This window comes from Diospyros lotus, chromosome 7 (assembly GCF_014633365.1).
Source record: "Diospyros lotus cultivar Yz01 chromosome 7, ASM1463336v1, whole genome shotgun sequence".
Classification (NCBI taxonomy): Eukaryota; Viridiplantae; Streptophyta; class Magnoliopsida; order Ericales; family Ebenaceae; genus Diospyros; species Diospyros lotus.
In genome coordinates, this window is record NC_068344.1 from 238,494 (window position 1) to 255,988 (window position 17,495).

Consider the following 17,495-nt stretch of genomic DNA (forward strand, 5'->3'; position numbering starts at 1 on the left):
GCAATTAGAGCCATTGTAATCACTATTGGATTTTGGAAAATTTGGTTTGGAGCCTATTCAGCATCAAGAATTAAGGTTGCTGAACTGAAAGCAACCATTGCAGGGCTGAATTAGATGTCCAGGATTAAGGATTGCTGAATTTTAATATGAGGAGGAGTTACCAAAGGGATCCTTAGAGGTTGATCAAGAGGCCGTTACAGGGTGCAATTTCAAGGAATTGAACCGAGGAGATGGCTGAAGGACTAATTGTTGCAACAAAGGAAATTAAGGACCTCCATAGGCAGGTGGACCATTTTTTGATCTTGTGTTCACATAAATTTCAGACTGCTAATCGGACTTTATCGACCTCAATTTCAAGTGTCAATTTTCCCACTCTTGCTCCATTGGCTATTCCGGTGTTTGACAGGGATAGGCCAACATGATGGATCTAACAATGTGAACGAGTGTTCTACCAACATTGAGTAGCTGAAAAGGAGAAGGTAAAAATGGTTGCAACTAATCTAAGTGGAATTCCATACGTTTGGTTCCGGAATTGGAGCTGGGGAAAGGTGGAATTGAGCTGGCCGCAGTTTGTAATTGACTTGTGTAACCGGTTTGGAGAAAGGACCAAAACCTATATTATCAAGGGAGCTTCTACAGCTGTTGAGGATGAAGCTGAGATGTTCGCTAGCAATCTGGGAGCCAAAGATCTTGGAATGGAAACGACCACAACAACTTTAGATTATGGAGATCTTAAATTTATTTTTCTTGAAAGAATAGGAATGGAAGGAGTTGCTAAACTACCCACTATGGATCAGGTAACTCTAACTGAGAAATCAGTCAATTGGGAGGAAACTTGTGCCTTAATTGAAGTGGATAATCAATGGAGGGCAGTTCAAGATTGGTTAAAGGTTAAGGGAGGATGCTTGCATGAAATTGATTGCACTAAAACCTTCCAACAGTATGTTTCTAATCTGGAGTAATGAAGGGAGCAAAAGGATAAAGCAAAGCAAGATGAAAGGAAGAAAGGGAAGGAATTCTTTGTTGAAGGGATTGAGACCCTTGTTGTTTTGCTTAGTCATGTTTCCATTAGTGTGGCAACAAGACATAATGTTGTTGCTGCTGAGGAGAAAGAAAAAAGAAAGCAAAAGAGAAGAGAAAAACAAGATAAGAAAAAGAAAAAGCGAAGAAGAAACCAATGGGTGAAGATGGGCATTGGATGAAGAAACAATGGCTTGGTTGTATTAAGTTTCTTGGGGAATGTCACAACTCAAGGGTAGTTAGAAGGGCATTATTGTAATAAGGTTGTAGTAGTAGTAGGAGGTATTTTGTGAGTTGTTAGGATCACGTGGGTGCTATTTTTCAGATTTCATTTACTATTGAATAGTTTATAAATAGGCCATAATATGTAGAGAAAGGTATGTTGATGAATGAAGTGGATTCTTATCTCCCTAATTCTCTCTCCCTTTTGTTTTCTCTCTAATCTCTCCCACTCTCTTTCTTTGATTTCTCTCTCCCTCCTTTAATTCTATCATTCAGTTTGTGAAGTCATTTGAGCTAGATTAATTTCTGTACTTAGTTTTTCCTTATGTAAATCTGTTGGCATATTTCTCTATTGTAATGGGAGGATTTGTTAGTTAGCATAGGCTGACCGGAAGTTGTTATAAATTCGGTCAGTCGGGTCAGTCGGTTATAACTAACCTGGCCGCCCTTATGGTTTATAAATAGGGGCTAGGAGGGCATGGCTATAACATGAAAACAGTTGGGGTATCTTGAGACGGTAAGCGAGTATGTGCTAGGCTGAGAGAAGGGTTATCTTTGTATGTTCTCTTGGGGTTTTCATCTCTGTATAGTCTAGGGTTTTACACTATGGGAAAGAGAGGTAGTTCTAGTGCATGTAATCGTCAAAAGCATTCAAGATAGTGGAGTTTTCATGGTGCCCAAGGCAATCTGGATGTAGGTCTCATTTATGAGACTGAACTAGGATAAAATCCCTGATTCTTGTGTGGTTGTGTTGCTGTTTGTGTTCCCATTCTTGTTGTTTCTGTCGTGTGCTGTGTGGTGTGTATTTGAGGGTGTAATCGGTGAGTTCTTGAGTGATATTTAGACTGTATATGTGGCGGTCCTAAGTACAACACAATTCTCTCCCTAATTCCAATCACAACCCTAGGAATGTGACAATCCGCACTCTCATAGCCAAAACCACACATGGTGTTTGAACATTCAAGGCTGGTTCTTTCTTGGGATTCTTTCTTCCTATTTGGGCAGTTCTTCTTCATATGCCCTTCTTCATGGCAATGACCACTTTCTTGCCACTCCTAGACTTAGACTGAGACCTACTTTTGAACCTAGGGTCTCCTTTTTCTGTTCTAGAGTTCACTGCCAAAGCTTCTATGGCAAATTTATGGGACTCTACTTTGTGCTACAAATCCTTGGAATTCAAAGCTCCTATCACATCATCTAGGGTTAGCTTATCTCTTCCATGTTTCAAGATATCCACAAAGGTCTCATAGGACTTAGGAAGAGAGTGTAGTAAGACCAAAGCCTTATCCTCATCTTCATACTTAATATTTATATTCTCAAGATCCAAACACAATTTATTAAAACTGTCCATATGATCTTGCAACCTTTGATTCTCACTCATCTTGAAAGAAAAGAATTTTGATTTCAAGAACAACCGGTTGGAGAGGGTTTTAGTCATATAAAGTGCAGCTAACCTATTCCAAAGCTTCTCCGCAGTTGTCATTTTTGACACCTCTCGCAAGGCTTTGTCTCCTAGGCTTAGAATAAGGGTGTTAAAGGCTCTTTTGTTGGTTTCTTTCCTTCTATCCCTGATTTCATTTTTCTAGACTTCGGTTAGGGTTTCAGGCATAGGCTTTTCAACCTCTAGGGCATCCTCCAGTCCAAGATTTCCCGAAAGGGCTCTCATCTTCATCTTCCATAGGCCAAAATCATTTTGGCCATCAAATTTCTCAACATCATATCGTGTGGTAGAGGCTATAGAAACCATTCCCGCAGGTATGTGATGAAATTCTAAGTTCTTGATGGTTCTTGATGAGAAGACTCGGCTCTGATACCAATTTGTTATAATTGGGAGCACTGGTAGCGTTTGTTCCTCTCAAGAAATCAATCAAACACCTCCCGATCACACTCTCAATCACTCTCAACACACCGGCCAATAAACCACAAAGCAAATAGATATTAAAGAACATAAATTAATCAAAGAACATAACAGGAAATAAAACACGCAAACCACATAAGAAAACAAAATTTTATCTTGGTTCATGCCAATTGAATTGGCACTACATCCAACCTTGAAACCACCATCTAGCAGCCTTCTTTATTGATGAAAATAGTACAAGACTTCCTCTTCACTCACTCACGATACAAGCCTTCCCAAAAGTGTACAAGACTACAACTTTCTCATTCTCTAGGCTCTCGCAAAATCAAAAGAGAACATCCAGTATTAGTCCCTCAGCCCCCCCTCCCCCCCTTATTTATAAAAAATAGGGTGATATTTCCTAGGGCCGGTTATGATATTTTTTGTTTTGCCCTTCACTAATAACTAATATTACAAGAGAGCCACCCACCTATCAACTAATCCCATAACCGCATTCAAATCTATATATTAACCTATCACTAACTCTAGACAATCTTTAACATCTAACTAAACCACCTCTCTCTCTCTCTCCCCCCACCGTCATCATCTCCTGCTTATCTTTCTCTTCATTGAATCTCATTCCCTCTCTTTGTTTTTTTACACTAGTCCACTATGAACACCAATACCACATCCCCCTGCCCTTCCTCCTTAACAACCAATCTTTCCACCCATATTGGTGTCTTGCATGGGGTATAAATATTTTTATCTTCAACCCACCACTATAGTTGTCTTGCATGGGGTATAAATATTTTTATCTTCTTCCTTTAGTTATGTGGCATTTGTTGCAGCAGAGAAACAGTTAAGAGCTTTTGAAAGAGTAGGAGCATTCCATTTATTTCCACAAGGGCCAGCTACCTCTGTCGTTACTTTCCTTGTTATCTTGTCCAGTTCATTTGTCAGTTTTATCTTCTGCTTATTATCTAGATGAGCTGTTGTAATTGTGTTTTTTTCTGTTCATTAGTTTGATCACTTTTTTATGGTCCCCCCCCCCCCCCCCCCCCCCTTCTCTTAATGGTAGTTTTTTTTATCCATATAGCAGTTATCATGAAAAAAACAATCATCTACTGTCTTGATGACTTCTTTTTCTTTTTTGGGCTATAATTCCATTCAGGCTGGAACTCGAACTATTGATCTGGAGCTTACAACATTAGCTAGTACGTACCATGTGGAACTCAATCCCAGTGATGCAGGGTTTCAAGACAGATATATTGTTCAAGAGATTATCAAAGAAATGGCAAAAAACAGACCTATTGATACGAAAGGGAAGAAAGGATTTAAAGGTAACCCATCACTTGCCTTTAATTATAGCTTTTGTTTCGTGTGGTTTTGTTTCTAGATTCATGTAAGTCGCATCAGTATGTGCACAACTATGTGGCAACTGATTTTATTATTAATTTGTATAGATAGTCATATGAAGTCATATATATGTTTGATAAAATGGCCTGCTACACCAACAGGGATAGGCTATTGTACTGTGCATGCAATAAGTCCTAGGAGGCCATGTACTTGAGTATGCCATTTTTTGTGGTAATGGAATGTGATATTCTGCAATACAGTATTGGTGCTTAATGAGGTAGATAAACTATCAAGAGAAGCTCAGCATTCTCTTCGACGAACAATGGAGAAATACAGTACGTCATGCCGGCTAATTCTGTGTTGCAATAGCTCTTCAAAGGTCACTGAAGCAGTCCGTTCTCGTTGTCTGAATGTGCGGATAAGTGCACCGACAGAGGACCAGGTTTGAAAATCTATACCGTGCTTGAGTTCTTTGCATAGAGGATGTCTCTTGATGAGCTTATTGTTAACACCACATGCTGCAAACTAAACATTAAAAAGTAACTTGGTTGACACTAGTTCCGTTTATTTTATTTTTTTTCATTTCCTGTTCTTATGTCTAGCAGCTTAATTTTATTTATTTATTTTTGATAAGGAAATATGTATTAACGCTAAGAATCCCAACCTTCAATAAGAAACAGGTAGGGAACCAGAAGTCATTCTATCACTAATGAAGAACTAAAATATAAAGCAAAATAGAGGACAAATACACTCAAATATGTCAGGCCTTTAACTCACTATTTGGGGTCAGCTACATGAATTGTAGCTCGTCCTAATTCACTCAAAAAAGAAAAAGGGAAAAAAAAGAAGAGAAGAAATAATGTTTCCCTGAAAAAAAGAAAAGAAAAAACCCTCTCTAGGTTTTCAAAAGCTCATTCTGATTCTCTCACACCTTATACACGACATAACAGAAAAGGAAATGAAGCCCAACTTTATTAGTGCATGAAGATAATTGAGCATTGTTGTTCATTTCTTTGAAGTTGAATTGTGATCATGTACTCTTGAGGTCTTTTGGGGCTACTTGCATCATGGCCTATATATGCATATATTCGAAAAGGGTTTTGTTTTGTTTTGTTTTGTTTTTTTTTTTTTTTGATAGATAGAACATTTTGATGCACCTTAATCTAAAATTTGATAAATTGGATTCACACTCCTGTGGTTTAGGTCATTTGCACAAAGATCCCTTATGGTTTAAAAATGGCTCTAGAGGTCCTTGTGGTTTAGTTTTTTTTTTCTTGGATACCCCCTCCGTCGCAAACACCATTAATTAAATCTTAATTAAGCTAAATTAAGTTAATTTAGCCTTAATTAGCTAAAATTAAACTAATTAAATAATTATTATTTTTAAAATTAACCAAAACAAAACCTGAACAGATTCGACGATACTAGCCCATTTTTCATTATACTTGGGCAATATAAAACATCACCACAAGTGTTACTACCAATTGAAATGATTTTTTGGTCAAAGTCCATGATAAGTAGATTTTGACAATTTTTATGCTGGTTGTTGGCTATAAGACCAGTTTTTTTGTATGGCATAAAATGTTGGCCAATAAAGTGCCAAAATTTGCAAATATAAATCTAGATAACATGAGGATTTACTGTGTATGTGCAGTCCAAGATGGGACAGAATTAAAAATGAGGTTGTCCATTATAAAGATGAACTTCAAAGTTATTAAGATGGTTTGGTTATATGAGAAAAAGATAACCATAGGAAAAATACCAATATATGCTCATGTGAAGAGAATGTATGGGATGGAAGAAGGTTGTAGTAATAGAGGTAGAGGAATACCAATACAAACTTGGTAGGAAACTCTTAGGCATGATATGGCCACAGATTGAGATGATTTTACATTTTTTTTTGGGTGCCAGATTGTCAAAGTGTTGGAGTTTATTGGCAGGAAAGAAGGACTGCAACTTCCTCCCGGATTTGTTGCCCGTATTGCGGAAAAGTCAAATCGGAGTTTAAGGAGGTCTATTTTGGCATTTGAGACTTGCCGGGTCCAACAGTTAAAGCTCCATTTGCTTTTCTCATCTCTTTTTCTTCTGTTAACTATTCAGCGTTTTATTTTTATACTGTTCCTAATACCATTGCTATTTTCTATGTTATTAATATGGCTATAGGTATCCATTTACAAGTAACCAAGCTTTACCTCCAATGGACTGGGAGGAATATGTTTCTGAGATAGCATCAGATATAATGAAGGAGCAGAGCCCTAAAAGGTGTGTTGCCAGTGGAAATCCTTGCAAAAAAGTGTTGCACTAATTGTTTTAGACTGTGTATATGTGCACAGCCTATCCTTGACATGGCAGTGCCCAACTCTTAGGAAGGAGCTTGGGTGTTTAGCCAAGTCCATTATTCTAATGAGATAAAAATACTTATTATGGTGTTACTGAGATCTCCCCATCATTGTCATGTTTTGTGGAAGATTGATGCATAGGCAATTTTGTGATTTAAGTAAATAATGGAAGATTGTTCCATCAATTCATCTAATTGATATTATGAAAAATAAGTTCCTTTTAAATATTTTTGGAAATGTAAATTCTATTAAGAATACATATTTTATTAGTAGTGATAAGAAAAATTGTTGATTTACACATGTATGTTATTTAATGAATCAAGTGACTTGGAAGATTAGAATATAGTTGCTTGTAACTATGGGATGCAATGTTCTAAATGAATTTTGTCAAGTTCAACATAGCCTGAACTGGTGAAATGAAGAGGTATAAAAAAAAAAAACCCAAGAAAGTTTGCTACAAGACTTTTCACACATGCTATGACAAAAAAAAAAAACCTGAACAGATATGCTTCAGCAAAACAAAGTCAAAATCTCATGAGAATTTGTGTCACTGACTTGACAAAAAACTGATATATTTTTCTTGTAAAATTATCCATTTAGCATCACTGGTATGTGTTAATGACATGGGACACTAAAATATTTCTTCATTTAATTGATCACATCTGATTCTGTGGATCATATCAATATTAATGTCTCTATTTTGTGCAAAAGAGAGGGATACTTCTTGGCCTTTGTTAATAAATACCTTCCAGTTTTTGTTGTCTGTAAATCAAAAAGTGTACATATTCTTGATTGATTTTGCCGCTGACTTTATGATAAAGAATCGGTGTCATGATGCAGGCTCTTTCAGGTTCGTGGAAAGTTGTACGAGCTACTTCTGAATTGCATTCCGCCAGAGATAGTATTGAAGGTCAGCAAAACACTATTTTCTTTGTCATCCTTTTCAATTGTATTCTTGACTTAATTTGTCTCTTTTTGTTTTGTTCTAGAGGCTGCTGTTTGAGCTGTTGAAGAAACTGGATGCTGAATTAAAGCATGAAGTATGTCATTGGGCTGCATATTATGTGAGTTCATTGCAATATTTTACTTTTCTGCATCCTCTTGTACTTAGCTGTCTTTGTAATTATATTGTGGTCGCTTGAAGCTATTTGAATTTCACATCTGTTATCTCTAATAACTCAATATCTTCTTTGTTCTGTTCATTTCAGACAATACTAACATTTTATTCCAGATATTTATGCATTGTATATCACATTTAACTACTCACCAATGTGTCCACATTGTTATATTCAACTTCTAAACAAAAATACTAGAATCCTAAGAGTAAGGATTTAAAAATGTCCAACTCATGAACACACACCCATACTCAATAATTATACTCAGGCTCATATAGTATGGTTAATGTCCATGCCCAATAGGAGACAAAGAGGCTTTTGGAGCATTTTCCTTTATATGTGACACATCCCATAATTGGTGTGAAAAGTAGGATGGTTTTTTTTTGACTTGGTAAATAAGATGGCATTGAAGTCTAGAATTCATGCAACTGATCCCACAAAGTGAGATAAAGGCTGGATGTGTTGTTGTGGTAAATAAGATGGTATTTTGAGTGGTGATCTGTTTTTAGGCAACTGTTCAACAACTACATAACAAGCCTTTCTGTCCATTATATGAATTCTAGATTTCCCTTTCATTTTTGTCCATTGTGTTGTCTTCTGGAAGGTTATATTTAACTTCAAACCTAAATGTCACCAACCAAATCTTTTTATATCTTCCTCTACCTCTTCTTCTAACTACATGTTTATATTTCATCAACTCTTCTCATAGGGGTTGTAAAGCTTAGGAAGAAAACCCTAGCTTTTAATATGTATTTACCACCTTATTAAACTCATAGATTATACACCTATATATACAAATACAATAGGCCATGGGCCATGGGCTCTAATATAAGATTAACCTTAGATTATAACCATATAACTCAACACTCCCCCTCAAGTTGGAGCATATATATCATATGCACCGAGCTTGCTACAAATATGCTCAATTCGAGGATCCCTGAGAGATTTAGTGAAGACATCTGCTAACTAGTCATTGGAATTGACAAAATATGTGGTAATACAGCCAGATAAAATCTTCTCTCGAATGAAGTGACAATCTATCTCGATATGTTTGGTCCTCTCAAGAAAGATTGGATTGGAAGCAATATGTAATGCAGCTTGATTGTCACAAATTAATCTCATTTGTGATATCTTCCCAAACTTTAGCTCCTGAAGCAATTGTTTTAACTAGAAAAATTCACACGTTGTCAATGTCATAGCACGATATTCTGCTTCTGCACTCGATCTAGCAACAACCTCCTGCTTTTTACTTTTCCAAGACATTAGGTTTCCTCCAACTAGAACACAATATCCTGAAGTAGACCGTCTATTAGAGGGAGAATCTGCCCAATCAGCATCAGAATATCCAACTACTTGAGGATGACCCCTGTCCTCATACAATAGTCCTCTCCCTAGAGCTCCCTTAATATACCTGAGAATTCGGACTACCGCATCCCAATGACTATCGCAAGGAGATTGCAAAAACTGACTGACAACACTAACTGAGAAAGAAATATTTGAGTGAGTGATAGTGAGATAATTAAGTTTTTTGACTAGCCTGCGGTATCTTTCAGGATCAACAGGAGGCTCCCCTTGTCCTGGTAAGAGCTTTACATTAGGGTCCATAGAAGAATCTATAGGTTTACAATTAAGCATCCCAGTTTCTTCCAAAATGTCTAACACATACTTTTGTTGAGAGATAACAATACCAGAACTGGATTGAGTAACTTCTATGCCAAGAAAGTATTTAAGTAACCCCAAGTCCTTAGTCTGAAAATGATGGAAAAGATGTTTCTTCAACTGAATAATACCATCATGATCATCACCTGTAATAACAATATCATCCACATAGACAACCAAGTATATATACCTCCCCTGTGATGTGTACAACAACAACAACATATCCAGCCTTTATCCCATTATGTGGGGTCGGCTACATGAATTCTAGACTTCCATGTATTTCTGTCTTTTGTCATATCCTCATTTAGATCCATATATTTCATATCAAATTTTAATGTCTCTCCCAAAGTCTTCTTGGGTCTACCTCTACCTCTTTTTGTGACTAATTGTTCCATTTCATCAACTCTCCTCACAGGAGCGTCTCTTAGTCTCCTTCTCACATGACCAAACCATCTTAGTCTAGTCTCTCTCATCTTCTCCTCGATTGGCACTACTCCTACCTTATTACGAATAACTTCATTTCTAATTTTATCCTTTCTTGTATGTCCGCACATCCATCTTAACATCCTCATCTCTGCTACACTCGTCTTTTGCTCATACTGGTATTTGACTGCCCAACATTCTAAGCCATACAGCAAGACAGGTCTTATAGCTGTCCTATAAAATTTTCCTTTCAATTTTAATGGGATTTTACCATCATATAACACCCCCGATGCATTTCTCCATTTTAGCCAACTTGCCTTAATTCTATGTGCGACATCCTCGTGGATTTTTCCATCTTTTTGAATCACTGATCCCAAATATCAAAAATGGTCTTTTCTTTGTAAGATTTGGTCTTCTAATTTTATTATAACATCATCCACTCTTGCATTTTTACTAAATTTGCATTCCATATATTCTGTTTTCTTTCTACTTAATTTAAATCCCTTAGATTCTAAATTGTTTCTCCACAACTCAAGCTTAGTGTTCACTCCTTCTTTTGTTTCATCCACCAACACTATGTCGTTTGCAAATAGCATACACCATGGCACATCTGTCTGAATATCTTTAGTGAGTTCATCCATTACTAGGGCAAATAAATATGGACTTAGTGCAGAACCTTGATGCAGTCTTATTGTAGTTGTAAATGGTTCAGTATTCCTTTCGCATGTTCTGACCCTTGTCTCTACACCATGATACATGTCCTTAAGGGCTTGTATATAGGCTATTTTGACTCATTTCTTCTCTAAAACCCTCCATAATACTTCTCTAGGGACCCTATCATAGGCCTTTTTCTAGATCTATAAACACCATATGTAGGTCCTTCTGATGATCTCGATATCTTTCCATTAGATGCCTCAGTAAATATATAGTGTTGACCTACCAGGCATGAAACCAAACTGATTTTCTGACACATTTGTTTCCTTTCTGAGCTTCTGTTGTATTACTCTCTCCCAGAGTTTCATGGTATGACTCATTAACTTAATTCCTCTATAATTTTCACAGTTTTGAACATCTCCTTTGTTCTTGTATATAGGAACCAAAGTACTCTTCCTCCACTCATCTGGCATCTTTTTTGATTTAAGGATGGCGTTAAATAGTTGCGTTAGCCAGGAGATGCCCTCTTCTCCCATGCATTTCCATGCTTCTATTGGTATATTATCTGGTCCCACTGCCTTATGATTTTTCATCTTTTTTAATGCTTGCCTTATTTCATTTGAACTTATGCGTCAATAGAATGTGTAGCTCACGTTCCCTTCGGAGTTACTAAGATGTCCCAACCTAACTCTTGTGTCACCACCATCATTGAATAATTTTGTGAAATACTCCTTCCATCTCTCCTTAATCGCTCCCTCATTTACTAAAACATTTTGATTGTCATCTTTTATGCATTTCACTTGATTTAAATCCCGTGTTTTTCTTTCTCTTGCTTTAGCTAATTTATATATATCCCTTTCTCCATCTTTTGTATCCAGTCGTTTATATAGATTCTCATATGCTTTTGACTTTACTTCACTAACAGCTCTTTTTGCTGCCTTTTTTGCTTCTTTATAATTTTTTTGATTTTCTTCATTGTTGCATTGATATACCGACTTATAGCAAGTTTTCTTATTTTTAATTTTCAATTGTACCTCTTTATTCCTCCACCAAGACTCCTTAAGGTTAGGGGTTCTACCATTTGTCTCTCCAAGGACTACCTTTGCCGTGCTTCTCAGAGCATTAGCCATTTCTTTCCACATTTGGTTTGTCTGTCTTTCTCCATTCCATTCCCTTCTACCCCTTAATTTTTCTTTGAAGATTAGTTGTTTCTCCCCTTTTAAATTCCACTATCTGATTCTTGGATTTTGTTTTATGTGATTTTTTCTCTTCCAATTTCTTACTTGGACGTCAAGTACTAGAAGTCTATGTTAAGTAGTCAAACACTCTCCCGGTATCACCTTACAATTCCTACAACATAACCGATCCTCTTGCCTCGTGAGGAAGTAATCTATTTGGGTGCTTGAGGTGATATTTTTATATGTGATTAAATGTTCGTCCCATTTTTTGAACCTAGTATTGGTTATAATGAGCCCATATGCCATAGCAAAATCTAGGATAAATTTACCTTCATTATTAATTTCCCCGAATCCATACCCTCCATGTACCTCTCTATATCCGTTTCCGTTTCTACCCACGTGCCCATTTAAGTCACCTCCTATAATCACTCTCTCTCCTTTTGGTATCATTTGTATGAGTCCCTCTAGGTCCTCCCAGAATTTTGCTTTTATCTCATCACCTAACCCCGCTTGTGGTGCATATGTACTAAAGATATTCATAGTCATTCTTCCTAGACTAATCTTCACCATAATAATCCTATCCCCTATTCTCTTTACATCTACTACCTCATCTATTAAGCTTTTATCTATAATAATCCCCACTCCATTTTTCGCTCGATCAATTCCTGTGTATCATATTTTATATCCAGCTTCTGATAAAGTTTTTGCTTTTTTCCCTACCCATCTCGTCTCTTGAAGGCACATAATATTAATTTTTCTCCTAATCATCACATCCACCACTTCCATAGCTTTGCCTGTTAATGTTCCTATGTTCCATGACCCAATTCTTAATCTATGATTTTGTTTTTGGCTTTGACTTTGGATTTGATTTTGTTTTTGGCCTTGACTTTGAATTTGATTTTGTTTTTGATTTTGATTTTGGTTTTGGTTTTGATTTTGATGTTGGTTTTGATTTTGATTTTGATTTTGGTTTTGATTTTGGACTAGCTTCTTTACCCACATTCGTCCAAGCAAATGCGGGAACCCCTGCTCATTTATCACTACATCCGGGCGCCGATGCAGCGACTCTAGCTCACTTGTCACTACATGGGGGCAGTGTAGCGCGTCGCTATGAAGGGTTACGCCCACACCCAAACGATTTTTCATAATTTGTCTAGAGTTCATGTTTTGGATCCGACTAAATTTTATGTGTGTTTATAAAAAATCGAATGATTAGACTCACTACGAGTCATACTAAAGTCTTGAATGACAGCACTGAAACGACCAAACCAAACTTGAGAAGACTGCTTCAACCCATATAGTGAGCGACAGAGTTTACAAACCTGCCCAGACTCCCCCTGAGCAACAAACCCAGGAGGTTGCTCCATATAAATCTCCTCTTGAAGCTCACCATGTAAGAAGGCATTCTTAATGTCTAGCTGATACAACGGCTAGTAGCGCATAGCTGTTATAGAGAGAAACAAACGCACATAAGACATCTTAGCAACAGGGGAAAAAGTGTCACCATAGTCAAGACCATAAACTTGAGTATATCCCTTGGCAACCAAACTGGCCTTAAGGCAATCAATCTGCCGATCACGACCCACCTTGACAGAATATATCCATCGACAGCCAACAAGAGATTTTCTTGGGGGTAAAGGGACCAAATCCCAAGTACCATTGGAATGCAAAGCAGTCATCTCATCCACCATTGCTTGTCGCCACCCCGGATCAGAAAATGCCTCACTAACAGTCTTAAGTACTGAAACACAGGATAAGGAAGACACAAAAGCACAAAAAGGAGATGAGAAACGGTGATAGCTAAGAAAATTATAAATGGGGTGAGGATTGCGAGAAAAACGGGTACCTTTCCGAAGAGCAATAGGAAGCAGATCCTCAAAAGGCAAGACTGCAGCAGGTGGAGAGACTAGAGCAAGATGTGAGGCAGTAGGAGTCACAGAAGTAGTAGGAGACACGGGAGAAGGCGCAGGAACAACATCTCCACTGGGAGGAGACCGAGGCTGATGACGCTGATGATACACCTACAATGGGGTAGAAGAAGGAACATGGAGAATAGAAGCGAGAGGACTCACGGAAAGAGGGATTGCCTCAAAAATGGGTTGACACTCGGAAGGAGGTGAAGAGTAGAAAGGAGACGACTCAAAGAAGGTAACATCCGCCGAAAGAAAATGGCGGCGGGTGTCAGGAGAGTAACACCGATAACCCTTCTGAAGGCGAGAGTAACCAAGAAAAATGCACTTGATGGACTGAGCAGACTATTTATCTTGATCGGGAGACAAGTTATGGACAAAGCAGGTGTAACCAAAGACACGGGGAGGAAGAATATATAATGGTTGATCAAGAAACAAAAGAGAGTGAGGAATATGGTGCTGAATAATTGAGGAGGGCATCCTATTAATGAGATAGCAAGCAGCAAGAACAGCTTCAACCCAAAAGCGAAAAGGGACATGATGATGTAGAAGAAGAGTGCGAGCAGTTTCAATCAAATGTTTATTTTTATGCTCAACAACCCCATTCTATTGTGGTGTACATGCACAAGATGACTAATGCAAAATCCCCTGAGAAGACATAAAAGTAATAAAGGGAATAGAAAAATACTCGGGGGCATTGTTACTGCGCAATACTTGGACAGATGTATGAAATTGCATTTTGATTTTAGCACAAAAGGATTCAAAAATTGAGAATAATTTAGAACGATTTTTCATTAAATATAACCATGTGCAACGAGAATAATTGTCGATGAACGTTACAAAATATTGAAAACCTAAAACAGACGTGACACGACTAGGACCCCAGACATCAGAATGAATTGAAGCAAACGGGGACACAGCCCGATTATTGACACGCTTTGGAAAAGAAGTGCGAGACTGTTTTCCAAGTTGACAAGATTCACAATGAAAAGACGGCAAACTAGACAAATTGGGGACCATCTTTTGAAATTTAGCCAAACTGGGATGTCCCAAACGATTGTGGAGAAGAGCAGGAGACTCAATTACCGAGCAAGCAACAGGGGATGCAAGAAGGTTGAGATGATAGAGACCCTGCGACTCACATCCGACGCCAATCATCTATCCCGTACCGCGATCCTGGATAGTAACAGAATGATCATCAAAAGTGATGGAGCAATTTAAGGCACGCGTAAGTTTACTAACAGATACAAGATTAAAGGGACAATGAGGAAGATAAAGGACAGAATCTAAAGGCAGAGAAGGTAAGGGTTAGGCATTGCTAACAGCCTTAGTAACCGCTTTGGACGCATTAGCTAATGTCACAGAAGATAAAGAAATAGAATTAGTAAAATGAGAGAACAAATGGGGATTACCAGAGATATGGTTAGAAGCACCTGAGTCTAGGACCCATGGTCTTAAAGAGGACGACTAAGCGAGACAGGCAGTGGAATCACCAGAGTGGGCGACAGAAGCAACTGTGGATGAGGATTGTTGAGACGTCTTATACTTGAGATACTCATCATAGTCAGCCCCAGTGAGAAGGACGGATTGCGGTGGATGACCATCAAAGGACTCAGATCGAGAACCATCCGCATGAGCAACATTAACACGAGGAGGGCGGCCATGTAACTTATAACATTGTTCCTTAGTATGTCCCCACTTGTGACAGTAGTTACACTTGGGGCGTTTGCCCCGATTACCACGATATCCTCCCTGTTCGCCATTACTTTGAACCTGTGAAGCCATAACTGAATGATCACCTGCAGAAGATGAAGCTACTGTAGGAACAGATGAAACCCGTAGAAGACGAGAATACACTTCATCCATAGTAGGTACAGTAGGACTAGCAAGAATCTGATTACGAACAGGAGCAAGTTCAGGACCAGTAGTAGTAAGAGTACACACCATGAAGAATTTATCTCGCTGAGCGAGATCCTCTGCAGCAGTCTTACCAGCAGGTAATAAGGAGTTAAATTCAGCTTTAATAAAGGCCATCCGACCAAGAAAATCAGGAAGACTCAGACCCTGTTGTCGTAAACTAAGCAAATTAAACACCACTGAATACAGACGTTGAATGTTATTAGTGTATAGCGCCTTGGCCTGAGCCCACAACTCACAGCACGTGGTGTAGTTAGTATAGATCGAATGAAGAGAATGATCAATTGACCGCCATAAGAGACTGCACAATAGAGCATTAGCTCTCTGCCACTCAGTTTTAGCTATGGTCACATTCTCGGCCTTAGTTAGATGATCCTGTAAACCTTGGACCAAGAGATATAATTGGAACTGCCCATCAACTTCTCAGTAGCAATAGCTGAAGAGGGAGACAAAATACCAGAGAATGAGCCAGATTTACTAGTACCAGCCATGTTGGACAGAAGGGAGCTCTACAAGATCAACAGATCTAAAACAAAATGGGGGTTAAAAAATAGCCAAATAGAGAGGCTGGATGATCCAGCACAGAGAATGAGGTGCGTTGGAGACGGGAGATAGCGGATGGCGACGAAATCACCTGGACTGCGATGAACTAAAGGAGGCGAGTCCAATGGTGAAGACGGCATCGCGATCGAAGTACTGGAGAGAGAGATCGGAGCCAAAACAAGTCTCTGAATAGTGCGAGAGAGGCGGCACGTGGCGGACGACGATCCTCCGGGGGTCGACAGATTGGAGGCCGGCGAACGCAACGGTGGTGGCGGTGTGCGTGATCGGCCATTGGACAATGAAGACCCGCTGCAGACCAGTAGCGTGAGCACGGTGGTGGCGGTGTGCGTGAGCGGCGACAACAGTGGCAAGGCAGGCTGCGACGGTTAGAGGCGACACGATCGACAGTGGTCGTCGATGATGTGGGCAGCGGCAACGGCGGCTAGGGTTTGTATTTTGGCTCTGATACCATGTAAAGCTTAGGAAGAAAACCCTAGCTTTTAATATGTATTTACCACCTTATTAAACTCATAGATTATACACCTATATATACAAATACAATGGGCCATGGGCTCTAATATAAGATTAACCTTAGATTATAACCATATAACTCAACAGGGGTCTTATTGGTCTTCTTCTCACATGACCAAACCATTTTAATCGTGTCTCTTATATCTTATCTTCAATAAAATCCATTGTGACCTTATTACAAATAACCTCATTTCTAATTTTATCTTTTGTTGTATGGCCATGCATCTGTCTTGGCATCTTTTTGCAACATGTTGGTATTTTATTGCCTGACATTCCATGCCATATATTTGGTTTTACTCTACTTAATTTAAAACCTTTAGATTCTAAGCTGTTTCTCCATATCTTGAACTTAGTATTCCCATCTTCTTTTGTCTCATCTACCAACAGCCATCCTTTCCCATTATAATTTCAAATAAAGATTTAGAGGGAACTTAGCATGTAAACAAATGACTGTTAGCTAATCTCTCATTTTTTTTATGGATAATTCATGCTGTTATTGCTGCTAGAGGACAAGGGAAGATGAGAAAATTGAAAGAGAAGTGGGGGAGGGGGGAATAAACAATTATCCTTGTTTGGATTGCCAGAGCCAGAAAATGGAGGAAGGTAAAGGTCCAAAGATGGTGTTGTAATGTACTTTTAGTGATTTTTTGTTACACTTGGGTTTAAATAAACTTCCCCTCCAAACTTCATTTATAATCTGAAGCAAGAGCTTCTATGAAGGAGAAAGAAAGAAAATAAACGGGAGAGAGAGAGAGAGAGAGCTGAAACTTTGCTGAAAATTATTTCTCAAC

The 17,495-nt window shown here is 38.4% G+C and overlaps 1 protein-coding gene across 2 annotated transcripts in view; it reads left to right on the plus strand.

Moving 5' to 3' along the window:
- Positions 1-17,495, plus strand: part of LOC127806229 (replication factor C subunit 3) — a 43,674-nt gene that overhangs the window by 22,400 nt on the left and 3,779 nt on the right. The window contains exons 4-9 of one of the 2 annotated variants that reach the window (XM_052343381.1): positions 4,251-4,419; positions 4,696-4,877; positions 6,347-6,483; positions 6,599-6,697; positions 7,615-7,684; positions 7,764-7,814. In XM_052343381.1, the coding sequence (XP_052199341.1) occupies positions 4,251-4,419; positions 4,696-4,877; positions 6,347-6,483; positions 6,599-6,697; positions 7,615-7,684; positions 7,764-7,814 (708 nt within the window). Of the gene's footprint in view, positions 1-4,250; positions 4,420-4,695; positions 4,878-6,346; positions 6,484-6,598; positions 6,698-7,614; positions 7,685-7,763; positions 7,839-17,495 lie in introns of both variants that reach the window. The other variant, XM_052343380.1, reaches the window with a different exon arrangement.